Source organism: Eschscholzia californica, unplaced genomic scaffold (assembly GCF_041429995.1).
Source record: "Eschscholzia californica isolate CP2 unplaced genomic scaffold, dmEscCali1.0.p SCAF_4, whole genome shotgun sequence".
Taxonomy (NCBI): domain Eukaryota; kingdom Viridiplantae; phylum Streptophyta; class Magnoliopsida; order Ranunculales; family Papaveraceae; genus Eschscholzia; species Eschscholzia californica.
Genome location: NW_028238461.1, coordinates 34,218,861 through 34,232,325, shown reverse-complemented (window position 1 = coordinate 34,232,325; position 13,465 = coordinate 34,218,861). Strand labels below are relative to the sequence as shown.

The 13,465-nt window shown below is 35.6% G+C and overlaps 1 protein-coding gene across 1 annotated transcript; it reads right to left on the bottom strand.

The window, feature by feature from the left end:
• Positions 1-614: 614 nt before the first annotated feature.
• LOC147544265 (uncharacterized) lies at positions 615-3,013 on the bottom strand. The gene is made up of 4 exons (XM_086637740.1): positions 2,845-3,013; positions 2,627-2,774; positions 1,325-1,397; positions 615-1,063 (listed from the first exon to the last, which is right to left on the bottom strand). The coding sequence occupies exons 1-4, from the start codon at positions 2,882-2,884 to the stop codon at positions 791-793; spliced, it is 534 nt and encodes a 177-aa protein (XP_086493866.1). The 5' UTR covers positions 2,885-3,013; the 3' UTR covers positions 615-790.
• Positions 3,014-13,465: the final 10,452 nt, after the last annotated feature.

Genomic DNA, 13,465 nt, shown 5'->3' with positions numbered 1-13,465 from the left:
ATGCCAAGATAGCACGAGTCCATCAATAGATTCTACACTCAATTGATCATAATCTACATAAATAGAATCAATAAGGTTTCATTTCATCAAAAAAAAAAAAAAAAAAGAATCAATAAGGTTTCTGTAGACTTATCACTTATGAATCTCTCAAATTAGTTTTTTTATCCTCTTTATCTTTTTTTTTTTTTTTGACATTTTTATTTTCATAACAGTTAGTTTATTGTACAACTTTTTTCTACTCTTTCGAACTTCAATAATAATAAAATGTAAATTTTTTTCTGGTATATCTTCAAATTCCAATTTACGATAAAAAAAAAATAAAAGGCTTTGTGTCGATTAACTCTTTTTTAATGTTTTTCATTACATCATTCATATACGAGTTCCACCGTGCTGAAGGCTTTACCTGTTAATATACGAAATGACTTAAAATACAATTACACATTATTTCAAACATGAGTAACAATTACACATTATAATGATACATTGTTATTTGCAAAAGTCAAGTATTCTTTTTGCTTATTATGTAAATTATTTTAACTCAAATAGCCATTTTCTAAAATGTTTTCTTACGTTAGATTAGTACAAGTGCATAAAATTTTCGAAGCTATTATAGATTACTAGTGAGGAACGATGAGTAGTTTCCTTAGGTCAATCACTTCATTATTTGATGTCGTAATACAAGTTAAAGAATTGAAATTAAGCTGAGTTTTTTTTTTTAACGAAAAACATCTCTTAAACCATTTCAAGTTGTGAAATATATTTACTTTAAATAACCATATTAACAAACAATCTATGTCTTGAAAGCTCTAATATCCTGTAAAATGACCAAACAAATAGTGTATGTTGTAATCAAGATTGGTGATGGAATCTTCTCAACCATTTTGCCTATTCTGGGAATGGTTTTCCCTGAAGTCTTTGTGAAGTTTGTCAATCCAGGAGAAATCATAATTGCCAAACCAACCTTTGTTAAAAATAGCCTTTGTAGATCTCTTGAAACCAATTTTCTAATTAGCTCATGAAATTGTTCTCTATCAATTGCTTCCACTCCTCTTCTTCTATATGTCTACGAAAAATTTATAAAATTATTAGAAGTTCAAAGTAGTCTGAAAACTCCCTTGAGATCCCAAACTTTTTCAAGTTCATCTTGTTCAACCTGTAGCTAAACCCTAGTATAGTCCACCTTCGAAAATATGATACGGTGTCTTCCGTAACTATATTTTGGACTAGGGGCATCGTAGTCGTATCAGAACATGTAGCGCTTTTCTTTATTAGTTATTGATAAGAAAAATAAAATGTAGCTTGTTTCAGGAACTTTCGAAAATACCTCAATAACTCTTCGAACTTCTATAGTAGAAGGAGGTTCCTTGTAAGGCCCAGTGAAGTAAACATTTAAGAAACTACATAAATGGAAAACAAATACAGCTTTAATCCTAGATCGACAACCCAATTGCAATAATTTCATTTCAATGCCAACAATTTGCATAATCAAGTATCACCATTTCAAATTTAATAAAAAAAAAAAAGTATCACCATTTCAAAGTAAACAAGACAAGTTCACAAATGAATAAAAGGGTTAATGCCTAAATAAGTAAATATAATCCTAGTTTAATTCTTTGTAGGGTTATTTATCATGAACTGTTTTCATCATGGATTTTGGGTCCATTATCAACATCCATGAATCATCAAGAAGTGGGTTACTTCCAATTTGGGTCTCCATTTCTAACCAACTTGAAAGTTTGATGCCCATATTCCTTCAACATTCTTTTTTTTTTTATATTGTTCAGCGTGTCTCGAACCCTTGACCTCTAGGGTGAAAGATCATACCTCTTACCACTCTAACCAAGGGTTGTTGACTATTCTTATTTGGCCAACGAGACCATATTTCCAATAGTCAAACATAACAGTCAAATTTCTCTTTTCTTTTATCCTCATTTCAAAATTATTCCCCTCCCTATCCTTCTCCTCTCTCTGCCATGCTGCATGGGTCGCCAGAAAAGTCACTGGCAGACAAATGCCAGTGACCCTTGCATGATTTTTTTTTTTAAATTATCTCATTCTTCTTCTTCTAACCACAACCACCCCACCACCTCCGTTTCTCTCTCCCTGTAGCTGAAGCCCCATTAGTTTCTTCGCTTTGTTCGAAAAAAAACAATGGGGTTCGAGACGGAGGAACCCTATAAGATTTCTGAAGTTTCTTAGGAGAGGGAAATCTGAAGTGGTTGCAGTGGGGGGCAGGGGACTTTTCGTGCAACCCACGAGATATAAGAAAGATGGGAAATCTATCGAAATACAGACTTTGGAAATAGGAGAAAAATAAAACAAAATTTTGTCGGTTAACTCAACGAAAATATTATTGGGACTTTTCGTGCAACCCACGAGATATAAGAAAGATGATAATTTACCAAGTAAAATGGTTCATGGGGAGGCCTTTTAACAAAATTGGGGAGGCCTTGTAAAACTTCCCAATATTATTTTCAGAGCTAACCTAAAACGCCAGACAATTATGAGGGTCGAAAGTTTTAGTTTGCCACGACCTGGGGACCAAACTGGAATTAACCCTTACGAAAATACTCTTCATATAAAGTTAGTTTGTTTTTTTAAGAATTCAAGAGAAGAAACTACATACTTATAAGCCAATAAAATAGCACGATGTAGATCATTCAATGGCAAAAGTTGTCTATCTCTCTCATAATCATCATCTCCACATATATTGCCTTCATATTCTAAGCATTCAGTGAAAATTTTATCACAAATCATTCTCAGTTGATTATTCCCTGCATCATTATCATCAACAAGTTACCTGGATGGTCAGATGATAACAAACTGATTTTGAATAGAACTTACCTTGAACTCTGCCCCACAAGCCTCCTAGCTTTTGACCCATCTGTCTCTCTCTCTCTCTAGATAACTCTAATTTCTCCCTTTCATATATTTCTCCCTTGTATCAATATAGGGATTTTGCAAGTAACCAGGATGGCCAGATGATTGATTATAAACTGATTTGGGTAGAAGCAAATCTATTTGTATTGTAAACTTGGATTTGAATAAAGGAATATTAGGCTGTGCAAATTCTTTGTGGGAAGTTCTATACGCACCCCACATAAGAGCGACAGGCGCCTTCACATAAAGCTTTCACCAATTGTGCTTGCATTGGGCCGTCAGTAGCACTTATGTGGGGCGAGTATAGAACCTCCCATTCTTTGTTCTTTGTTTTCCACTGAAGTCACAAACAGGAAGTATCAAACCTTTACTTTGTTCTTACATATACACCTTCATTATGAGGAGTATTTTTAATGTTTTGCTACTAAATTTGAAGAGGTAAACTATTCTGAGTGGTTTTGAGTCTCTCTCACCTCAAAAGTTAGTTCAAGAATGTGATTGATTTTTTTTTTTTCATGCCAACGACCTCTTGAATAACTAGTGCGAGATTATTACAATAATCCCTAAATGGTTGAGACTTGTTTTATCCTTGATCTTAGTGTTTGATGGCCTTGGGTCTTTCTCGCTCCAAATGACTAGCTCAAAAAGCAAGAGTTTTCCTCACACTTATGAAATTACGCGCTGTCCTATCCCAACTAATTGACATTATCCCAACAAATTTCCTGTGCCCTTATTATGATGAAAGCGAAATCGAGATATAGATGGATTTATGTAATAGTCTCACGTCGTTTGGGAGAATGTTCAAAGCCTTAGTTTTATGTGTGTGCTCAATCTTTACGAGTGACAAGAGCCTTTTAGGTGAACTTGTGGAGTGTTCTCTACGAACAAAATCATGTGCATGTCTCTTTTCTTTTTCCCTTTCCCTCTCTCTCTCAATCCAGACAAATCTGAACTTAAGAACCCTAAATCCAGATTCGCCCGGATTTGGAAGTGTGAAATCCAGATTCGCCCGGATTTAGGCTTCTCATCAGACTCGTTAAGATGTTGGAGCAAAAAATCTAGTGAAAAATTTGGATTTTTAGGCTTCTTAAATCCATATTTGAAAGCAACAATTTTTCCCTCCGTCGAAGTTTCTTAAAACCATATTTGAAAGCAACAATCCAGAGAAAAACAAGAAATCTAATCTGCATAATCAACAGAATTGCATAATCGACAAAATTATCTATTCAGAAATAAGATCATTTTGTAAGAAATCTGCATAATCGACAAACTTGTTTATTCAAAAATAAGATCATTATGTAAGAATTATGCAAATTTTTTTGCTACGTTGAAATTTTTTCTCTCTTGAAATACGTTTTTTTAATTCAGGATTTTTTTTCTCTCTTGAAATATGATTTTGAGAAATAAGATCACTAATAAAGAAATAGGATCATTATATGTGGAAATAGGGTATATATGTTTATTTAGAAATAAGATCATTATGTAATAAATCTGCATAATCCGCAAAATTGCAAGAAATTTGTAATATTTGTAATACTCGTGGTGGGTCGTAAATTTGTTCCATTTCTCTTTGTAAACAATCTTTAACTCGTTGTAACTTTTTTGTAATCTTTAATCGTTAATATTTGTTAATATCTTCGTGACGAGTCATCCCGATGAAAATCTCTAATGTTGTTTGCTTTTGTAGTTTAATCAGTTTCATTTGCATTTTGATGAATCTATTAAGTCATGCAACATTTGCAAATGCCACATGCATTACAGAAATGTCATGTGCATGTGATGAATGGACCATGTACAACATAATCTTTTTGAAGTTATATTATGCATTGTACATTCTTAAAAGTCCGGTACATTTTGCAAATGTATTAGTGCATCTTGATTATTCACCATATATAACATAAATGTAATATAAGAAACACTAAAGTGGGTACAGTACATTTGTATATATAGTTTGTAAATGCCAGAAGCATTTTGACGATGCCCCATATATAACACAAATTTGATTCAAATTTTTTTATTGTTCATAGTACATTTGTAACTATTATGTACATTTTGTTGAGAGAAACAAAACTAAGATGATCTAGAGTAGCTTAGATTAGAGAAAGAGAAAAATGAGGCGTGGTTTAGATTGGAGAGAAACAAATTAGAGTGCGTGAGTAGAAATAGTAAGGAATTAAAGTAGAAATCGACAAGTACGTAGTTAATATTAGAGAGCAAAAATATGAAGAATGATGATGTCTAGAAGTGGTTTTAGGATATGACTCTGATGATGAAAAATCAACTATCGGATAATGAGTTTTTCCTTATGATAATTTGAGGAACAGAACCGGCCAAAAACTCAGAAACATCTCCGACGCTCAAGTTAGTAGGATGTTTTTGCAGTTAAACGATTGAATTCAAAAGTCTGAGTTAAAAGATGAACCTCATTCTCCAGTAGGGTGTTGGTTGACCAACTATAATGATCAACTGAGATTATGTGGTGATAAGGCATAGGTTTTGATGGAGCCACGCGTGATGGTCGTTAGGATGATAACAAAATGGGCTTTTGGCGTACTTTAGCCTTCCACTTACCATTTAGCTTTGTTTCAGCTTTGCTTGAAGCTCAGGCGAGCTTAGCTTGTTTAGTTGATTTCTCCGCTCTAATTTCTAGATTAGTGGTGTTTAAAAGGTCGGGTCGGCCCGACTCGACAACAAAGATGTCCGGCTTAGCCAACCCAAGTTGAAATAGCCCCAGAACGGGCCTCAACCCGAGCTGAAATAATCCCGCCCAACCTAGGTTGCATTTAAGAGGGCCCAGCCCGAGACCGATAAATGACCGGGTTTGGCGGACCTCGGCTAGGCCGACCAGCGAGCCCTAGCTATGGGTAGGGCCAGGCCGGGTAAGTGAGATTTAAAAAATAACATTTTTTTATTGGTTTATTTATTAAATTAATTGGTATATTATTTTTTTTTCTTAAATTAGGTTTTACAACTACATTTTTTCGTCTATCAAATTACTCTTCTTTAAAATTAATTGGTGTTAGTAGACTATTAGTCTTCTTTAAAAAAAAATAAAGACTAGTAGTCTTAGTCCAACTTTTTTTTTAAGTGTCCTTACTCTTTAGTCAATTTTCTTTTTGAGTTATTTCTTTTTTGGCCCCCTTCTTTGTGACCAGTTTCCTTCTTGACTTCCTATTTTTTATAAATTCAAATATGACTCTTTTTTTGTATAAATGTCATAAGTACCCTTCCTATAAATATATTTTCAAAATAAAATTAATTAGAAAACATCTCTCTCCACCTCACCTCTCTCTCCACCTCACTCTCTCTTCACCGATGAAGGTCGTCGGCCGAAAAATTTTCCGGCCGGCGACCTTCAAACATAAAAATAAAATAAAAAATTCCTCTCCTCATAAGCGTACAGGAGACGCACGTCATAAGCGTACCATTTCATATCCCCCCTTCTATCACGCCCCTTCATTACTCATGAAACACAGTAAAGAAAACCCTAAATTCCTTTTCAATTCTTTCTCTCTCATCAAAATCACCATCTTTGACTCCCTCAAAAACATTCTCCCTATTCTTATGTGAGCCCTAAACCATTAAATACGTACTTACAGAGTACACTTCGATCACTTTCAGCGAATAATGACGCCTGTAAAGAAACCAATTTCTTCTTCAAGTAGTCCAGTTCTGAAATCAAGAAAATCCCCATTAGTTGATTCGAAGAAATCACCACCAAGGAGTTTAAATCAGGTAATTTCTCCAAGAAAAAAGATTGAAGAACGAAGATTTGTAGTGAGAAAGAAAAAGCCTAAAAAAGGGATCATCAGTTTTAACAACTGTTTCTTGTAATTGCAAAGATAAAATTGAGGGTAATAAGAAATGTCCTTGTATTGCTTATCAAACACTTAAGGCTTCTCAAGAGGATTTCTTTGAGAACAGGAGAAACAATTAAAGTGAATCAGAAGAGTTTAAGAATTCAGTAATAGCCCAGATTGAAAAGGAAGAGGAAAAGTGTATGGGCCAAAATACGTCACCATGAGCGCCCCCTAGAAATCCATGATTGATGGGCTCATACAACGAATAAGCCCATGAATTGAAGGCTATTGGGCCCGACCCCTTTTACCTCTGGGCACCTCGAAGGTAACGTCAAGATACACGTGTATTTCCAGCCTTAGCTAAAGAGTTTCGTCCTCACCAGCAGATCTCCCTCCATATATTCGTTGGGGAAGCGTTATTGTCATACAAGATGACAATATCCCGGATATACCCGTTAGAGGGTCACAATACCCATATTAATGGTGACAGCTCCAAACGTTACTCCATTGAAGACGACAGCTCACACCAGGTGAGGGTCGACCACAAACACTATAAAAGGACCGAGAGGAAGATGATACAAATAATTTGATTATCGTCGAACACATCCCATATTCGGCTGACATCCAATTCCCGACTAATACACTCGATCATCGAGCAATCATCAAATACACCCCACCATCTTCTATCTCATACAGATCGAGCGAGCATCTGAGTGATCATAGTTATTCCTTCCTCTCACCTAAATACAATTACGGTCTTATACCCAGGTGCAAGACTCTTCCAAGTACAAGACTTGATCAAGGGTCTGTCTACACTTTATCTTTCCTGAACGACCAGACGACTGTTTCTTTCTCTCTCCTAGACGACCGTTCCTTTCTCTCTCCTGAACGACCAGACGATCGTTCTTTTCTCTCTCATGGATGACCAGACGAGCGTATTATCAAAGAAGGGCGACCCGCCTTTATCTCCCTTGACAATGAAAGTAGGCAAGATACTTTATCTCTCTTGGAAGTCAGGCCTTCCACATTTCACCCACGTGAATATTTACAAGGTCAGACCTTAAAGCGTACCATTTTATTTACAATTCATAGCCTCGACCAAGGCATACCTCACTAGGGTTGCCTTACTCAAGGACAAACCTCATAGGCTGTCATAATCTCTCTCCATCCAAGTCAGTCACTCCGTAGAGAGCGAGCTCCGACCATTCTACCAGCCGTGCCTAAGCTCCGACCATTATCCAACCGATGGTAACATTCCAAGGATATCACTCGCGTACTTATTACTTTTCTTGCAAGCTTACTGACTTCACCGTCGGAGCCCCCTTAGGCTGGTACCATCCCAGTGTCCCAAGGGACTTACGGTCACGTGTGTTATTGTCTCTTTTCGCAGGTATAAGCCCAAAGATGTCGGCGGTTCCCGCAAAAATATTAACAGGTGGAGGTTCGACTTTTGGTCAACGACCCGGTCCAGCTGACTTCTGGACCCGCGATTTCTTACCCTCAGAAAGAAATTTATGGGGTTTATTGATGGAGGAGATTATGAAGTTGAATATGGATTAGAAGTTAAAACCCTAGACACCCATAAATCCAAATCTTGTAGTAAGAGTTCCTGGAATCTCGTCTGATTTTCTCTCAGCATTTAGGGTTTCATTCTCTTGTGTTCCTGTAGGAATATCCCCTTAATTAACGCTTCAATGTCTCAAATAGAAGCCACGACGATCGATTACTTTTCGCAACAACGACTCGATAACGACTTGATCGATCTTCCCAAAGGAAATTAGATGAATATCAGGTCGGGAATCATGATAACGATGATGATGATTTCTCTGGTTTGCTTTGTGTTAGGATGAAGAAAGATGAGTTTAATGCCATTGATTCTAGCATATTAGGTTGTATAAACATAGGAGGAAAAGGAGAAAAAAATTAGTCAAATGATGAAATTAGGGTTAGCAATGTTGGATCAGTATCTTGCAGTAAGTGCTCAATTGAATCTTCATCAAATGGTTTGATTTTTTTGTTCGGAATTTGGAATATTTTATTTACATTTTATTGTGTTTAAAGATCTCCTACCGGAAAAATTATCCGGTCGGCGATCTTCGTCAGAGAAGAGAGAGGTGAGGTGGAGAGAGAGAGAGAGAGATATGAGAGGTGGAGAGAGATGTGAGGTGGAGAGAGGTGAGGTAAAGAGAGATGTTTTCTAATTAATTTTGAAAATATATTTATTGGAAGGGTAGTTATGATATTTACACAAAAAATGGGGCTATATTTGAATTTATAAAAGATAGGGAACCAAGAAGGAAGCTGGTCACAAAGTAGGGGGCCAAAAAGGAAATAACTCTTTTTTTTAAAAGTTAGTCTAATTAATTAAAATTATAATAGAACACAATAAAATTTTAAAAATAAACTTTTTTTTTTATTAAATTTGAAATGAAATTAAAAATTACATGAGAAAAGGTTGATAATATGATCACAATAGATTTAGCAAATCCCAACTAGGATGACACCCTTCCAAAAAAAAAACTAGGTTGGCACCCACTTAAGTTATCAATTATTTCCAATTATCTTTACATTAAAAAAATTAAAAATACAATAAGTAAATAATCATCTTCAAGAATTACTTCATCTTCCACTTGTTAATGTTCAAAGTCTTTTTAAAGCTCCCCATGAAAGTGGTATGTATAGTTTCAAGATCATCCCAATCTTTCACACATATAAGTTCTTCAAGAATATCAGAACTTAAAAGATGTCTTTTATCACTTAAAATCCGTGAACATGCACTGAAAACCGACTCCGATGCAACGGTTGATGCGGGAGAAGAAAGTAAATCACGCGTCATTATTTGCATTAGTGGCATTATTTGCATAAGTGGGTATTAAACTACATTTGTTCTCCACCATTGTAGAGCATCGAAGTTATCGTCATCTATACTTTTTTCATGGTCTAACAAACCTTGTAAATACATAATAAGCTCAAAATATCCTAAATTGCTTTGATTAGCTTGAGTTTCTCTATGTCTACGACATTTACTAATTGTTTCCATGAACAATCAGGGTTACTAGATGAAACAACATCTTGATCATGTGGAGTACTTTAAGTACCATACTTTTGTTCATAACGTTCACATAACTGCCCCGTAGATATGTGAACGAAGCTAGGGGACCACACCTCATACACAGCAAAACCTGGGGCCGAAACTCCTCCAATCATTTTCACAGACGACGACTTACTCGGGATAATTACCCCACACAATGATCTTCTGGTGATCACTACGACAATAGCAAACTGGAGTGTAATTTGAATAATGGTTGATACAGGCAGCTCTGCCAATGTAATGAGTAGAGCTTGTTTCTAACATTTGGGAGCAAGCTCGAGTTATTTAAAACCAATCATGCATTCTTAGCAGGGTTCGGCGAGAGTCAAGTGCTTATTGATAGAATAATCGCGTTGCCTTTAGCGACTAGATAGGCAGAAGCAAACAGGTATTTATGGTGGATTTCATCATAGTTGAACGACTCAATGTATACAATGTCATCCTGGGAAGACATTCTATTCAAGATTCCAGGGCCATCTTCTCCATCTCACACTTAATGATGAAATTCCCATCCTAAGAGCCAACCTGATAGGAACTGTCAAGGGAAACCAAACTCTAACACGAGATTGTATCTAACCTTGACCCAAAATTGCAAGAAACGAAACAAAAAAAAAACCCAAGGAGGCAGACTTGTCTGATACGCATAAATAAAAAGCCTGGTAAGTTTGGAGAAAAATCGAAGCAGAGCAGGACTGCAGGTAAGACTAGTATTCAAGTTAAGTTATAAGTTTTTCTCGAATTTTTTTTTTTTTTAAAGGAATAGTATAGTAGTATAATTATATCTTACAGGTCTTAAGCATCAACTTTTTATTTCTGAGTCAAATTTTTATTTCCTCTCTTTTTAAAACTTTCAAGGGTTAAGTCCTATATTCAAGTTGGTAAGAATTTGTATATTTTCAAAATCTACATCGATGTCTTTTGAAGCTAAGAAATAAAATTGATTAGTTATGAAGAAATGTTTGTGATAACAATTGCAAAATAGCCTCGAGGATATAAAATAAATAATCCCTCGGACCCCAAGTTATGATCAGGCGTCAAGTAAAACTCATCGATGTAAGCCATGACTAGTAAGATGACGTAATAAGCCTTGCGAAAGCAATCCCCGATTCAAAAAGCCATAATAATTTAGCACGACAGTGTTTTCAAAACATACGCCCAGATTGCCTAAGCGATAACCCACGGTCCTCAAATACGTAAGCTCGGATCACCCAAACCATAACCCAACATTTCTCAAAATCGTAACCCATGATAACCCAAGTGATAATCTGACATACCTAAAAATTATGAGCCCAAATAGCATAGACGCTAACTTGACAGTTCTCAAAATCGTAAGTTTGGATAGCCCAAGCAATAACCCAACAGTCCCAAAGAAAATTACCCCTGCTTATGAGACATCAGAAAGCCATAGTAGCCCCAGCTACGACCAGACACAAGGAGAAGTCCTATTCGAAACTTAACAAGGAGAAGTCCTATTCAAAACTCAACAAGGAGAAGTATTATTCGAAACTCAACAAGGAGAAATCTTGTTAAAAACTTAACAAATCTTGAATAAACAAGCATAAATAACAAAGACCTAATGTAGTAAGCCCTGAAAATAGGCGGCGTTTTAAGCCTGCTCGCGAGGCACCATGGCAAACAAATATACAAGGAAAAAACCTCCCAAAAATAAAAGCCTCGGTGGCCGAGCACTGAAAACCGACTCCGCGTGGAGAAACGAAAAGACACAAGAAACGAAAAGACACAAGAAGAGCGATGATTGGCAACCAAAACAATTAAAAGAAGATTCAACTACTGGTCTAAATAGAAGTTAGCAATTAATGAAAAATTAGTAGCAGCAAAAATAGACAAAGAAAGATAACTAAATGTTATGAGTTTCATGCATAAAAAAATCTATTACGTAAGAAAGTATAGCTGAAGATAACAAGCTTATCGATCCAAACTGAATCTATTACACAAGAAATTGCAGAGCAAAGGAAAGAAAGCTGAAAAGAAATCAGAGACACACCTCTCTGATTAGCCATATCAACCTTACTCTTTGCCCATGCAGAAAGGGAAAAGGAGCGGGACCAAACCATTGCAAGAAAGGAAAATAACAACCTGGAAAGGTGAAAATCGAGAAGTTCCAAAATCTACTTCGACCCCAATATATAGGTCCCAAATTCGATCACGAACCAAGTTTCATTGGAAGAATAGGCGGAGGATGAAATTCCAGTTACCACCTAAATCCCGTACCTCCCGGTGAAGTGACCCAATGTGACATCCTAGGTTAGCATGTCTTCGTTGAATGACATCCCCATTTAGCATGGCTTCCTTGAATGGGATAGTGAACAAATAACTTCAAATTCAAAATAGAAGTCTCCTATTAGACTAGGAGAAATCAGAATGACGAAGAAAAAATATTAGTGAAGATAAACAACTTAGGAAAAGTTTCCATGAAGAAAAACTAAGCAGCAAACAAGCTATTTATAGATCGAAGATGAAGAGCAAAGGTCTTTGAGGAAGAATAAAGAAAAAAATATTTTATTAAATTTACTGAGAAATTATTAAAAAAAGGGTGAAAAGAAAAGAGAAAAGGAAGAAGAAGAATAAGAGATAGAAAGGAAATTTTTTATTTTTTTTAAAGGTTGAAGGTCACCAACCGAAAAATTTTAGCTGGCGACCATACGCGGGAGTAGAAAGTGCGAGGCAAAGAGAGAGGTGAGATGAATGTGAAATGTGGTGAAGTGGAGGGAAAATAAGGAGATGTGGTAGCTTAAAATAGAGAGAGAAAAGGAGGTTATAGAAATCGTTCTTATAAGATGGGTAATTATGGCAACCAAAAGGTTAACCATCAAAATTAACTGACGGATTTTAAAAAATAGACTAAATTTGAACTTACGAAAAATAAGAAGTCTAAAAGGAAGCTAGTCACAAACTAGGGAGCCATAAAGAAGATAACTCAAAATAATGAGGTAATAACTATTTAGGTCAAAAAGATATGCAAAATAGTTGGAAAGACACATAACATTTGGAAATTATCAAAGAGGTAAAAAAGATCCCGAGAGTGTCACGAAATTCTGAATTGTCATCCTTGCCTGTAACAAATTTGGAAATCACGCGCCTATCCAACATATATAAAGTGATTTTCAGAAATAAAAAAAATCAAATCTCTCTTCTTTCCCTCGCGATTCAGCGACTTTTCAGTTTCCAGTCGAACATCTTCGTTCTTCTTCATCTTCTTCCTCGAATTTTAGGGTTTCTAAAGGTTATAATCTCTCTACAATCGACTAAATCAACACTAAAGTAAGTATATCTTCACTAAATGTTTCGATTTCTTTTGGTTCTATCCAACTTTCTGTTCCGATTTCTTTAGATTTGTAAACCCTATTTATTTGATTTTGTGTTTATGAATTTTGTTTACAAACAACTTTTAAAGTAGCAGATTTACCTAATGTCTTTAAAACCTAATATATCTTTGACTAGCAAACCCTATTTGCAGTTGTAGATCTGGAAATAGGGTTTGTAAACCGAAAATATTTGATCGTGGTTTTTGAGTGGTTTTTGAATGGTTTTTGAGATCATTATTTGCAAAAATAGATCTGCAACTAGAGTTTACAAACCCTTTGCTAACACTATTTGCATTAATAAAACTGCAAACAATTGGTTTAGAAACATTTTATTGTTTATGCTATTTTAAGTTGATTTTCCAAACACT

Bases quoted from the DNA above. Each gene is read 5' to 3' on its own strand.
- LOC147544265 (XM_086637740.1), bottom strand. From the start codon at position 2,884: ATGGGTCAAAAGCTAGGAGGCTTGTGGGGCAGAGTTCAAG. The intron at 2,775-2,844 runs GTAAGTTCTATT...ATAATGATGCAG, and splicing joins CTTGTGGGGCAGAGTTCAAG to GGAATAATCAACTGAGAATG. The intron at 1,064-1,324 runs GTATTTTCGAAA...AATTTTTCGTAG, and splicing joins AAGTTCGAAGAGTTATTGAG to ACATATAGAAGAAGAGGAGT.